Source organism: Salmo salar, chromosome 27 (assembly GCF_965601325.2).
Source record: "Salmo salar chromosome 27, fSalSal1, whole genome shotgun sequence".
In the NCBI taxonomy this organism is placed as follows: Eukaryota; Metazoa; Chordata; class Actinopteri; order Salmoniformes; family Salmonidae; genus Salmo; species Salmo salar.
This window is the reverse complement of record NC_138317.1, coordinates 14,215,212-14,227,689: the sequence shown is the minus strand read 5'-3', so window position 1 is coordinate 14,227,689 and position 12,478 is coordinate 14,215,212. Positions and strand designations below refer to the sequence as shown.

The following is a 12,478-nucleotide window of genomic DNA, read 5'->3' as shown; positions in this document are numbered from 1 at the left end:
TATATATATATATATATATAACTGTAATGGATTACATTTAGAAAAGAGCCTACCCAACCCTGCTTATAGAGAAATAAATAATTATTTGTGCTGATGTAGAAGTGGGGTTGGGAGTACTCAGCAGGGTCTGTTTGTCATTTCATTGGGAACTGTGCTCTACAAACCCAGCAGCACTGCAATGCATTGATTACACTGTATTTGAAACAAAGACTTTTTGGGCTGTAGATAAAAGTAGAGTACCTGTGTCATGAAATGTGGGTCTCTAATGAAAAACAGTGGTGAGCAAAATACTCAATTGTGATACTTGAGTAAAAGCAAATGCTATACAACAAATTCCATATATTAAGCACACCAGATGGCACGGTTTATTTTTATTTAAATAAATAAATAAATATATATATAGACAGTCAGGGGCACATTCCAACACTCAGACATGATTTACAAGCGCAGTATGTGTAAAATTGAGTCCACCAGATCAGAGGCAGTAGCAATGATAACGCATTATATTGATAGGTGATTTGGACCATAGTGCTGTCCTGCCTGAGCATTTGAAAGGTAATAAGTACTTTTGGGTGTCAGGAAAAATGTATGTTATTAAAAAGTACACATTTTCTTTAGGAATGTCGTGGAGTAAAAGCAAAAGTTGTCAAACAAATAGTAAATTACTGATATCCCCAAAAAAACAACTTAAGTAGCAGTTCAAAGTATTTTTACTTAGTTGCTTTACACCACTGCTGATGACACACGAACACACACAAGCGTGTGTGTATTACTGTGAGGTAGTAACAGCTGAGCATTGGTATTGTGATTTATGTTGATTTGTTCTGAATTTATATTGGTTACAATGGAATTAATACTGGTATGCAGAAGAACAAACGTTGCTCCACAGCGCTGCCCATCCATCCCCATGCTAATGCAAAATTGTATCAATGCAAAACTGGTCAATAAAACAAATTATTAGACATGAGTGTGACTGTGTGTTTCGTGATGAACAGGATAAACGTGACTTAAACCTTATATTTCTGCAGTGTAGCAAATCCTTGATTGGGCTGAATAGAAACCTCTGAGACACACACCAGGGTTGGGCTCACTTCAGAATTGAGTGAAGAATGCCTCAAATTCCAATTCAGTTCTTGAATTTGAATTGAAGTAGTGAACAGGATAAAGAATTGCCATTTGAATTAAAAGGAAATATAATTGAATTCAGTGAAATTCAATGAAATGCAAATGCCTAGTCTATTATATAAAAAAATACATGTTGTGCATAAAACAAACATGTCATTATATACAGTACATGCATATACAATATTATCAAAACAATTTATTTTCAGGACAAACTCCCAAAATGAAATAAACCTGTATGTGAATATTCTAAAGTTATTATATGTCATTAATCACTTAAATTGTATTCAATATGGGGAAAATTCTCAATTTCCCAGAATACAATAGTTTAACCCTCAAGCTGACCCTGAGGCCTCCAAAAATATACCAAACAAATGAAATAGTTGGTGGAAATATAATTGGCTATTCTAATTATGTGTTCACATGCGATCGGTGTTAAAGGGAGTTCTTAGTTCCCAGTGGGAAAACCCTCCAACTCGGAATTACATTAAATGTTATTACCCAAATTGCAACATTTCACCACAGAGCTTTTACCTTTTCAACCAAAAGATGACAACAAATCAATTTTTGACAATTACAACCATATTAGTATGGAGAATGTAGTTAGTTTGACCATATATCATTGTTAACCAAGCTAGCTTTACTATTCGAAATGTTAGCTAGGTAAAATCTTATTGATTGAATAATTGTTCTGACTTCAAAGGCACGTGAACACATTCATATCGGACTTACGACTTCCCATTTCCCACGAGCACTTGAAGACACCCTAAGCACTAAGGTTAAAAGAGTATATGAACATTGTTTCCAGAGAAAAGAGATTCTTTGGTATATGGAAGTGTGACCTGTCAAATTCAATTAAATGTATGTTCTATGACAGGAATTTCTTTGAATTGCACTGAATCACAGAATATCCATTTTATTGACCAGATACACAAATGGCCACTCGAACAACGAAATTAAATGCCTTCAAAAATGCAAGTCAGTCGGGAGGAGGCAAGATCAGGTGGGACCATTCTCGCCAATGAGAGGGCAGGTAGTCGCGTGAACAACGGGCACAACTCCGATATGAAGTGTTTTTTCTCAAAGTTGCCGGGATGTCAAGTGTCCTACTTATATCAGTACACTCATAACAACCTAAGCGTTACGAAACTTCTGTTCGATCAAATAAGCCACACGTAGCAAATAAACCATACATTTTTTGTTAACGAAATTTGACACTCATTGACCTCCATACAAAAACTCCTGGCTTGGTGAGCGAAGAAAAAAAAAAATACCGCCACCTGCTGGCGAAGACAGATGTTAGGCCTAGTTATCCCTCCCTCTCCGCCTCTTCCTCTTTGACCCAATTAAATTCCACTTCCTGTCACTCAAATTCTACATCTTGTGGGGTGTGGCCTATTCAATTAGAATTTTAACGAGTTGAATGGAAGTCAATTCCAAAATTTAGAATTAAGCCCAACCCTGACACACACAACATCTCAGTTGCATAATCCTCGCGTCCTCTCCCCCTTCTCAAAATCCATAGGAGGAGATGGTCAGAGGGGAGGGACCTCTGGCTTTCTCATCCAATGGGTTTTGTGCAGGCGGCAAAGAGAGGACACGAGGAGTATGCAATTTGAGATTTGGTTAGTGCTATTTGGAATCCTTGGGATGTTCCTACCCTAAACCCTAACCATTTAAAAATGTCAATTTCAGTCGGGTAGGGACGTCCCAAGGACCATTGAGATTTTCCTACAGACACACCTCTATTCCCCTCCCTGATGGACAGATAGTGTAGTTGTTGTGCTGTCATTGTGACCTGTTGTAACAATGTGTTACCTGGTTCTATTCATTCTCCTCTGCTCCGGAACTCTCCTGTCTATTACGCTCATAGACTACTACCAACACCAAAGGTACGTTTGTAATACTGTGAATGTGTTTCAACCCAATAAGTAAATTTAATAATGTATTGTGCGTTTGTTTTTGGACAGACATTGGTTAATTGATAATTGACAGCCGTCCCACCAATTTGGCCTAATTATGTGCAGGTGATTAAAGGTGTGGGAGAGGCACAGGGGGAAGATCTCAATTGCATACACCTCGTGTCCTCTCTTCTCCATCTCAAAACCCATTGGAAGAGAAGGTCAGAGGGCAGGAACCTCTGGCTTACTCATCCAATGGGTTTTGAGGAAGAGATGAGAGGACATGAGCATTCAATTAGATCTTCCCAACTAACAATTCTAGGGAGAGAATGTTTATGTTACCTGTTATGTTCCCTTGAAGTTTGAGTGTCCAGTTTTCAGTTAGTTAGGGGAAAATTCTATGTATGTTAGCAAAAACTTAACGAGAACCTATTTAGCATGTTTTGCCATTTTAGTTAAGAGAACATTCCCTTAATGTAAAAAATAACTTACCCAGAAAGTGGTTGCTATGTTCTCAAAATATCCAATATTAATGTTCTAGACATGTTTCATGGAACGTTGCAAGAACATTCATGTGTCCAGTTTTCTGATGGTTAGGAGAATATTCCATCAACGTCCCACCAAACATACACAGAACATGGTTGCCATGTTCGCAGAATATATTGATGTTCTAGACACATTTCATGGGAATGTTGCAGGAACATTTCTGTGTATCAGTTGTCAAAATGTCACCTGATGGTCCTGAAGAAACGTTCTCCCCCTCTCAATGTGCATGTTCATTTATACAGTCATTATTATTCAGCATGTCCTCACCAGGGATTTCAACTCACAACTTCATGGCTGTGTTCACAGGCAGCCCAATTCTGATCTTTTTTTGTTCTTTTGACCAATCAGATCAGATCTGAAAAGAGCTGATATAATTGGGTCTGGGTGGGAAAGTGGGAAAGGCCCTAAGTCCATTTCGAAACGGGTCCAACTCTAATCTACACTGAATTGCCAAAAACCTCCATACCACTCAACAACTTCAAACAGACTCTGACCTGTCCAAGGAGGCAAACTGACTAAAGGATTCAACAGTACCCAAACACTCCTCTCTCTCTCGCTCTCTCTCTCTCTCTCTCATTTTCACACACATTGTGTAGTAGTTAGAATCCATAGAGAAGCTTAGTATACTGTGTGCTCACCCATCCTTTGCCTCCATCACTTTCTCTGTGTTGTCTGTTGCCATCTCCCTTGTCTACTCCCCCACAGGCTCTCTTGTCTATTCCCTTCACAGGCTTACTGCTGTCTCTGTTTCTTGTCTGGTGTCTCTCCATCATGTCCTCCTATTCTGTTGCTGTCTCTGTCTTGTCTGTCTCTCTCCATCATCTACTCTTCTGCTGCTGTCTCTTTCTTGTCTGGTTTGTCTCTTTGAAATCTAAAACAGTCAAGGGAATGCTGGGGTAGTTTAACTTGTTTTGGGCCTGTGTCTGAGTGACCTAAATCATCCTCTTCCCTACCATTTGCCCCTGGCTGCTGCTGTTCTAAGTACTCTACTGGCCTGATGTTCTCATCTTTCCTCCTTCTTAGCACATCTGTAAGGTAGATGTGCAACAAGTCATTAGCTAGTTGTAAAGGGCGACTGAACTTCATGATTTGGTTCATTAAGAAGCGGCCATGACTGCGAGTGGCCATGACTGAATTCAAACTTTACTTGGTTTCAGGATGTGGTTTGATGTGGGTGTGTTCGTAGGTGGGAAGAGTTAGCCAAATTATTTCAACAATAAGTTTTAGCCGGCTGGTGTGCGACCAGAGATGGGCCATCCAAAGTCAATCTCTGGGGCTAGTTAGGGGTTGTCAATAAATTATACAATGTAAAAGAGATACTATTTTCATGCTGCACACCTTTTAGTTTTCTCATTAAATGCTTTCAATATTTGTATATGAATTTCTACAATTTTAGAGGTTTTTAAGTCATTGAAATCTGGAGCTAATGGAATTTTAACATTATTGTCCCATACATTGTTTAATTTACTGACAGTCCCTAACTAATCCTAAAGGGACATCCAAAGTCAACCCAAATTTACCACATGCATTACAATCGGGTCACGTGCAGCTGCACTTTGAATTGATGATATCTTGCTTGCTGCCAGCTGTGGATTGAAACAAATCCAACCTTCATTTACGTTGTGATGCAATCACAACCACAAGTCTCACAAAACTCAGTTTTTGACGAGACTGACCTTATGGCAAATGATACTTTGTAGTAAATTTTGACAGTAGAATAAATGTTCCTGACTCATATCAATGCCACAGGCTGTTTTCTAAATGGGAAGTTGTTTTTTAGGGACAATTGCTCTTTTAAATGACTGTTTACTGACACAACCAGGGCAAGAAAAACTCAATGTCCGTGTAACAGAGCAACACAATTCCAAACAAGATAGATAAGGAGCGACGTAGCCCCTAGGCTCTATGAATATAAAGAGACATAAGCCAAAACATTTGACCTGTAGAATGGAGAAGCTACTAGTATTGTTAGCTAGCCAGATTGCCACAAAGTACTGTTAGCTAGCTACCTACAAAGAATTTACATCTATCTTGCATATTAGTTTGAAGTAGTTTAACAGGCAAAAATTATCTGGTTAGCTACATTATTACAATTCACATATAGCTATCTGATAATTATGACGTAAAACTGTTGCTTGGTGTATATCTTGTTTCTTCTCTATTGCCATTGTTTTCCTGGCTGGAAGTTGGTTTAAGTCCATAGTAAGTTAATACGGCTAGCTAGCTACCCACAAAGAATTGGTAGCTACCCACAAAATGTATATCTACCTTGCATAACATTCGTTTTAGGTCATTTATGCCTGTTTAACTAGCTGGCTAGCTAGATTATTATGATTCACATATCTAGCTGATAATTATGAAGTAAAACATTTGCATTTTGTATATATTGTTTCATCTACTGTTGCCATTGTCTTGACTGGAAGAAGGTTCAGTGAATGGGGAGGTGAGGTACTCGGAGCATATGAGAGTGGAGCACGGTAGTATGCATATTGAGAAACGCCCTGTGTCTAATGGAGAGATTTAAAGAGTGATTTAGTTAAGTGATCAACACAATGCTTAGTATATTTGGAGTTTCTGTAAAACACATCCTTCTGTTTCACATGTTCTGTTTGACACTCAAAGTACAGGTGTATGGTCACTAGACTTGAAGCTGAATTTTCTAGATTAATCTCATATTGTTAATAGGGATTGATGCCAGACTGGATGTACAAAGACAGAGGACACAGATTATTCACTGTTCCATTGTATTGATGACATTCTGGAAAGCAGATGACAAAGTCACTACCTTTTTTATTTGGGTTTCATACAAGCCTCTCTGGCTGGTGTTTACAGAACATTTGGTGCTGTTCGATTAGACTATAAAGGCACTGTCTCCAAGAGGTCATTTTTAGACTTTTTCCCCACTTCTGTTTTTTTCTTTCTGCCTTCGACTTCTCCCTGTTGCAACTTGTATTCAACCAGATTGATTGTCCCCCACGATGAAATCGAGGAGGGGACTGTGGCTCTGTCTCTGTCCGTTAGTACATTTGTAGGTTTGTTCGTCACATGCGATATCTCAGACAGCACAGGCCCGATTTGGACGAAACTGGTGTGAATGATGCATCTTGACATAGAGATACGAAAATAAAATAAAAATACAATACAGATGTTGGCGCCATAACAAGCAAATAAAATAAAAATACAATACAGATGTTGGCGCCATAACAAGCAATTGAAAATGCTGACTTTAAAGGTCACACCCCTCACTCCGTTTGACCTAAAGTCATGAAATTCGGTACGTAAGTCTTTCTCCTCACAAGGAACAAATTTGCCTCAGAGACACACAAGGTCTGCCTTGATAGATTTTCCGCCATTTTTAATTTTGTGGAAAAACACAAAACGCTACTCCTCTGGCACCGAATGACCGATCTGCATGAAACTTGATATGTGGCGTCTATGGACAATCTATGGTCTCTCAATGCAATATTTTCCAGACTAGTAACTAAAACGACATGGCCGCTATTGACCAAAAAAACTATTACGTGGGCGAGGTCTGGCATATAAATGCATATAAATCAGTCCCAGATATTCATATTGTAACTAACAAATTTAGTACACATTTTGCCAACACTGTCAAAACTCAACATATACAAGAACATCCATGACGCTATAATGGGCTTTTTAATTTTTTACTATGAGTATAGTTTAATTTGAATTGGCCCAAGGAAGGTGGTGCTGCATCATTCGTGGGGGATGACATGTTTACTGTTGCCTTGTTTTTGATTGGCTTTACCAACGACTGCTCTCCTTTGTTCGTGTGCGTGCTTGCATGTTGCAGAGATGGGTTCCTGGACTCTGTTCAGAAAAGGTTGCAGTGCAGTGCACTGAGAGAGAGACTGGTGACCATGACTACTATAAAAAAGTAGGTGGAGTTTTGAATTTGCATGATTAGCTGACACCATGTCACTTAATCTTCCTGGGGTCAGTGAGTGAAATAGAGAGTTTCTCCCTTTGCCTGACTTGTTTTTCCTATGTTTAATGATCATTCTAGTACATACAGTATAGATAAGATCAACATGACAATCCAACTTCCATCCTGATCCAACAAGTTCTCGTGTGTGTGTGTGTGTCTCAGAGTGGACATTGCCCTGTTCTCTCAGGAGGTGAGAGAGCTGATGAACTGTCCTTGGAGACTCAACCTCACACACAGAGAACTATACAGGTGAGACACACACACACACACACTTTGCTCAGTCTTGCGATCTTCTGCAACAAACGTCCTGTTGTTGCCCCCCCCCCCCCCCCCCCCCCCCCCCAGGACAGAGTTGTGGTCGTGCTGTAATGCGTCTGATAGGCTGATGGTGACCAGACAGAACACCAATCTGAACCAGAGTCTGTCCTATGAGATACACAGGTGGAAGAAGAGAAAGGTGGACCAAGCACTATGGGAGATGCTGCCTCAGGTGTGTATGTGCGCAAGTCTTCAGTTCTCAGACAAACTTAGTCATCACACGAGCGTGGTTTACCAGCATGGTGTGTGTGTGTGTAGACCGTACCCTGGAGTAAAGGTTCGTTGAGTCGTTGTGCCGTGGTGGGAAGTGGAGGAATCCTGCAGAACAGCAGCTGTGGAGCGGAAATAGACAATGCTGACTATGTCATCAGGTATCAGCAACAACACAATCAATCAATCAATCATGCAAACATAGATCAATCAATATGTTTTTGGTAGTTAACTATTGTAATGTAGTGCTGTTGTGTAGTGTTTAATGTTGATGTTATGTGTGAATGTGTTTGAATGTTATCTGAATGTTGATTTATCTTATCGAAACTGGCACCTCTTTCTGAGTATATCACCCGCTTTGTTCATGGCCCTTTTTTTTCAGTTAATTGTAATGTTGTGAATGTTGTTGTTGTGAATGTTGCTTTAATATCGTGTGAATGTTATTTATAATCTTGTGTGAACGTCGTTTGTAATTTGTGGTGTTTTTGTTGTTGACAGGTTTAACCTGGCTCCTATCAACAAGAGTTGTGACGTGGGAGTGAAGACAGACCTCATAACAGCCAACCCTTCCCAGATCAATAAAGGGTATATACACTGTCAACAGGGTTGGGGAGTAACTGATTACATGTAATCTGATTTAAAAACCGTAATCAGTTACATTACCAGCTAAAATATTGTAATCAGATTACAGATACATTAGCTGATTTACTTCTTGGATTACTTTTAAATTCAGAAAGGATGTTTGTGAGAAAAAGACATGACAACTTTCTGTTTCCTCAATGACATTCAATTCGGCATTGAAAAAAAACTGCAAGTTTAAGTTTTTCACTTGAGCGAGTCTGACCACAAGTCAGTGACCACTCTGAATACACACCAAATGCATTTGATTGACCCTTTTTGTCTTCTAATGCCTCTCAAGTAATACAAAACACAATTGCTGCTGACAGACATGATAGACTACATTGATTGATGGACATTGTCAAATTGGCTAGCTAGCTAATAACAGATCACGTCAATATGGCTAGTTAACAAGCTACATTTCAGGGGATAAACTAGATGGCTGTATTTGTTTGCCATGTATAGTGGTGATGACAGTAGTCCGACTGACAACTTTACCAGGAAGAGGACTTGCCAATGTCATGCTCTTTCCAAAAGCCTAATCTCTGATGAAGCAAGCTAAATTACATGTTGTTTGCTTAGCTAGCTAGCTACATGCCAAATGGATAGGCTACCCTCGCATATCTGAAAATACATGATCAATTGATGTTTACTGATCATAAAAAGCATGCAGTTACTTGCTGTATAACTCTGATGGCGCTAAATGTGAAATAATTGGACATATGTTCTGACTATGCTTTTGAACAGGTGATGATATTAAAACCAAATACAGTGTAGTTAAAAAATATATTTAACAATCCCTTGTAAATGGCATGTAGTTATCAGAGCTGGGGTCTCCTTGCCCCCCAGCAGCCAAATCGAATGCTCTGCACCATATTGCAACGTTTTATTGATAACGACCTATATATTGTCAATACACACCATCAATACACATGATCAATACTCACCTGTCTCTGCCTCACACTTGTCCAACATGATTTCACAAACTCAAATAAATTCTTGACGTCAAGTCGATTCTAGACATTTGTTCAACTGCCACTAACATCGACCCCGCCTCTCACCTGTCTGCTAACTCCTCCCCTCACCTGTCTCCTCCCCTCCCCTGTCCTCAGGTACACTGACCTCCAGCGGAACCCTGGACACCTGGCAGAAGTCCTGTCATTCTATGGTCACGCTGATCTGCTTCTCCCCGCCTTCTCGTCTGCCTCTGGGACCGCCCCCTGCTTCAAGGTGCGCTGATACCATGAAATGATAAGGCGGGGATATAAGTTTCCCTAAAAACACTCCACTTGAATACAGCAACGACTGGAAGCGATTTTATTTATTTATTATTTTTTGTATATTTTTATTTTTTTGTATTTTTTTTTGTATTTTTGGTTTTATATATTTTTTCTTTTATATTTATTTATTTATTTATTTTATTTTTTCTTCGTAGCAGGTTGGGAGATTTAACATAGCAGGTTGGGAGATTTAACATAGCAGGTTGGGAGATTTAACATAGCAGGTTGGGAGATTTAACATAGCAGGTTGGGAGATTTAACATAGCAGGTTGGGAGATTTAACATAGCAGGTTGGGAGATTTAACATAGCAGGTTGGGAGATTTAACATAGCAGGTTGGGAGATTTAACATAGCAGGTTGGGAGATTTAACATAGCAGGTTGGGAGATTTAACATAGCAGGTTGGGAGATTTAACATAGCAGGTTAGGAGAATTAGGAAAAGGTTAGGAAAAGGTTTATGGTTAGCGAAAATGCTTTCCTAACCTGCTACGAAAAATCCCTTCTGGTCGTAGCTGCATCAAAGTGCCATGTTTTTAGACCCAGACAGTGAGGCTGGTGGGGTTAGCTGTAGGAGGACAGGCTCATTATTCATTTGTAAGGAATACATGGAACGAAGTGGTTTCCATGTGTTTGATACCGTTCCATGTATGCCATTCCAGCCATTACAATGAGCCCATCCTCCTATAGCCCTTCCCACTGGTCCCAGATTAGACTAGGTAAAGTCCTGGTAACTGGCCCGGGTAAGGGCCGGGCCTATTTATTTCATCAATAAGTAGTCCACGGGCCGGACTTGGTAGTATTTTTAAGAATGACAAAATTGATAACTAACATTTTGATCCTGGGGGAGGAGAGTAAATAGTGAGGATGTCATTAATCAGTCTTTGTTCCGTACCAGGTGTATCACGCCCTCCGTAAGGCCCGCCCCCAACAAGAAGTGGTGTTCTTCCACCCAGACTACCTGTTTGAGCTGGGCAGGTTCTGGCGTCGTCGCGGGCAACGAGCCCGACGGCTCTCTACTGGTCTGATGCTGGCCAGCACTGCTTTGGAGATCTGTGAACAGGTGTTTGTGTTTCGTTTGTTGTGTGTGTTCATCTTCGTGTGTGATTTCTAAGTCTCTATCTCTTTCTTTCAGGTACATCTGTACGGCTTCTGGCCCTTCCCTCTGGATCTATCCCACAATCCTTTGCCCCATCATTACTATGACAACGTGGGTCCGAACCGCAGAATGCACGCAATGCCTGAAGAGTTCCTGCTGTTACTACAACTCCACAGCCAGGGGGCGCTACAGCTACATGTTGGACCCTGTACACTGACCCCTACACCCTAACCCATACAACCTTTGTTACTACAACTCCACAGCCAGGGGGCGCTACAGCTACATCCCTGTTGATAGCCCCTTGTGTAGGGATAGGCAACAGAAGGCTACCACACTAACTTGTATTCACACCCTGATCCCTCAGTCTCTGTGGTGAGACAATACTGTGAACACGACTTGAGATTGAATTTGGACCACAACTTAATAGAGCTAACAGTTTAGAACACGCCATAATTCAGCGTTACCCAAACTTGGCCCTGGGGACCTCAAGGGGTGCACATTTTGGTTTTTGCCCTGGCACTACACAGCTGATTTAAAATAATCAACTCATCATCAAGCTTTGATTATTTTAAATCAGCTGTGCACCTCATGGGATACCCAAGACGGAGTTTGGGAAACGCTGACTTAACTGTTTTAGAACTAAAAAGACCAAATAGTTTGGAATCTAACAAACTGAACTGTTTGGAACATGACCTAACTCATGACTGGTAAATTAATGTTGTTCCTTTACCAGTTTGTTTTGTGTTTCCAGATAAATGTCAGAATAAAGAGATGAAGGGAGAGAGAGTGACTAGGTGTTTTGTGTGTCCAATATGGCACTCTATTCACTACACAGTGCACTATATCAAAAGGGTGCCATTTGGGACGTAGTATTAGGGTGCGTTTGTTTACAAACGTGCAACACCCTTTGAATATGACCGGTGTCACTAAACGTCTGCCCCAAAAAATACTCAATTCAATTGTTGCCAGCAGCACAGATACAGTCACCAATGCTCTGGATAACATGAAAACAGCCTAACCAGCTCTGTTACTGCAAGTAAAATGGTCAGAGTGAGTTTCTCTCATTTGAGTCTGGAAGCAGCTGGCAAGTTAGCTATCTTTAGCCAGTTAGCTTGGGTGCTTGACCACTGTTGTGAGGTCAGAACATTTGGATCAACCCTCAGCCAGAGTGTCCAGTATGCGCTCTGAATGCTCCGAGAGTGAAACGCTCTGAATTTACAAACAGACAATCTGACAACACTGAATTTATGAATGCCCGGAGGGCACTCTGAGCCACTCTGGCACTCGAGTGAATTTACGAACACACCCTTAAAACTGTAGAGTCTACTGCCTGCCTCAGAGAGCGTACACCTGTAGTACTGATTTTAAAGAGCAACTGAACACAAGTTAACTGGTTTAAAATGGCCTATGTGGCATAAATATTAGTCAAACATTC

The 12,478-nt window shown here is 40.4% G+C and overlaps 1 protein-coding gene across 1 annotated transcript; it reads left to right on the top strand.

Moving 5' to 3' along the window:
* Window positions 1-2,866: 2,866 nt before the first annotated feature.
* Window positions 2,867-11,813, top strand: LOC106588276 (alpha-2,8-sialyltransferase 8F). The gene is made up of 9 exons (XM_014177108.2): window positions 2,867-3,014; window positions 7,387-7,470; window positions 7,684-7,770; window positions 7,867-8,011; window positions 8,098-8,210; window positions 8,548-8,634; window positions 9,780-9,897; window positions 10,843-11,007; window positions 11,080-11,813. Exons 1-9 carry the CDS (start codon window positions 2,932-2,934, stop codon window positions 11,272-11,274), a joined length of 1,077 nt encoding a protein of 358 aa, XP_014032583.1. The 5' UTR covers window positions 2,867-2,931; the 3' UTR covers window positions 11,275-11,813.
* Window positions 11,814-12,478: the final 665 nt, after the last annotated feature.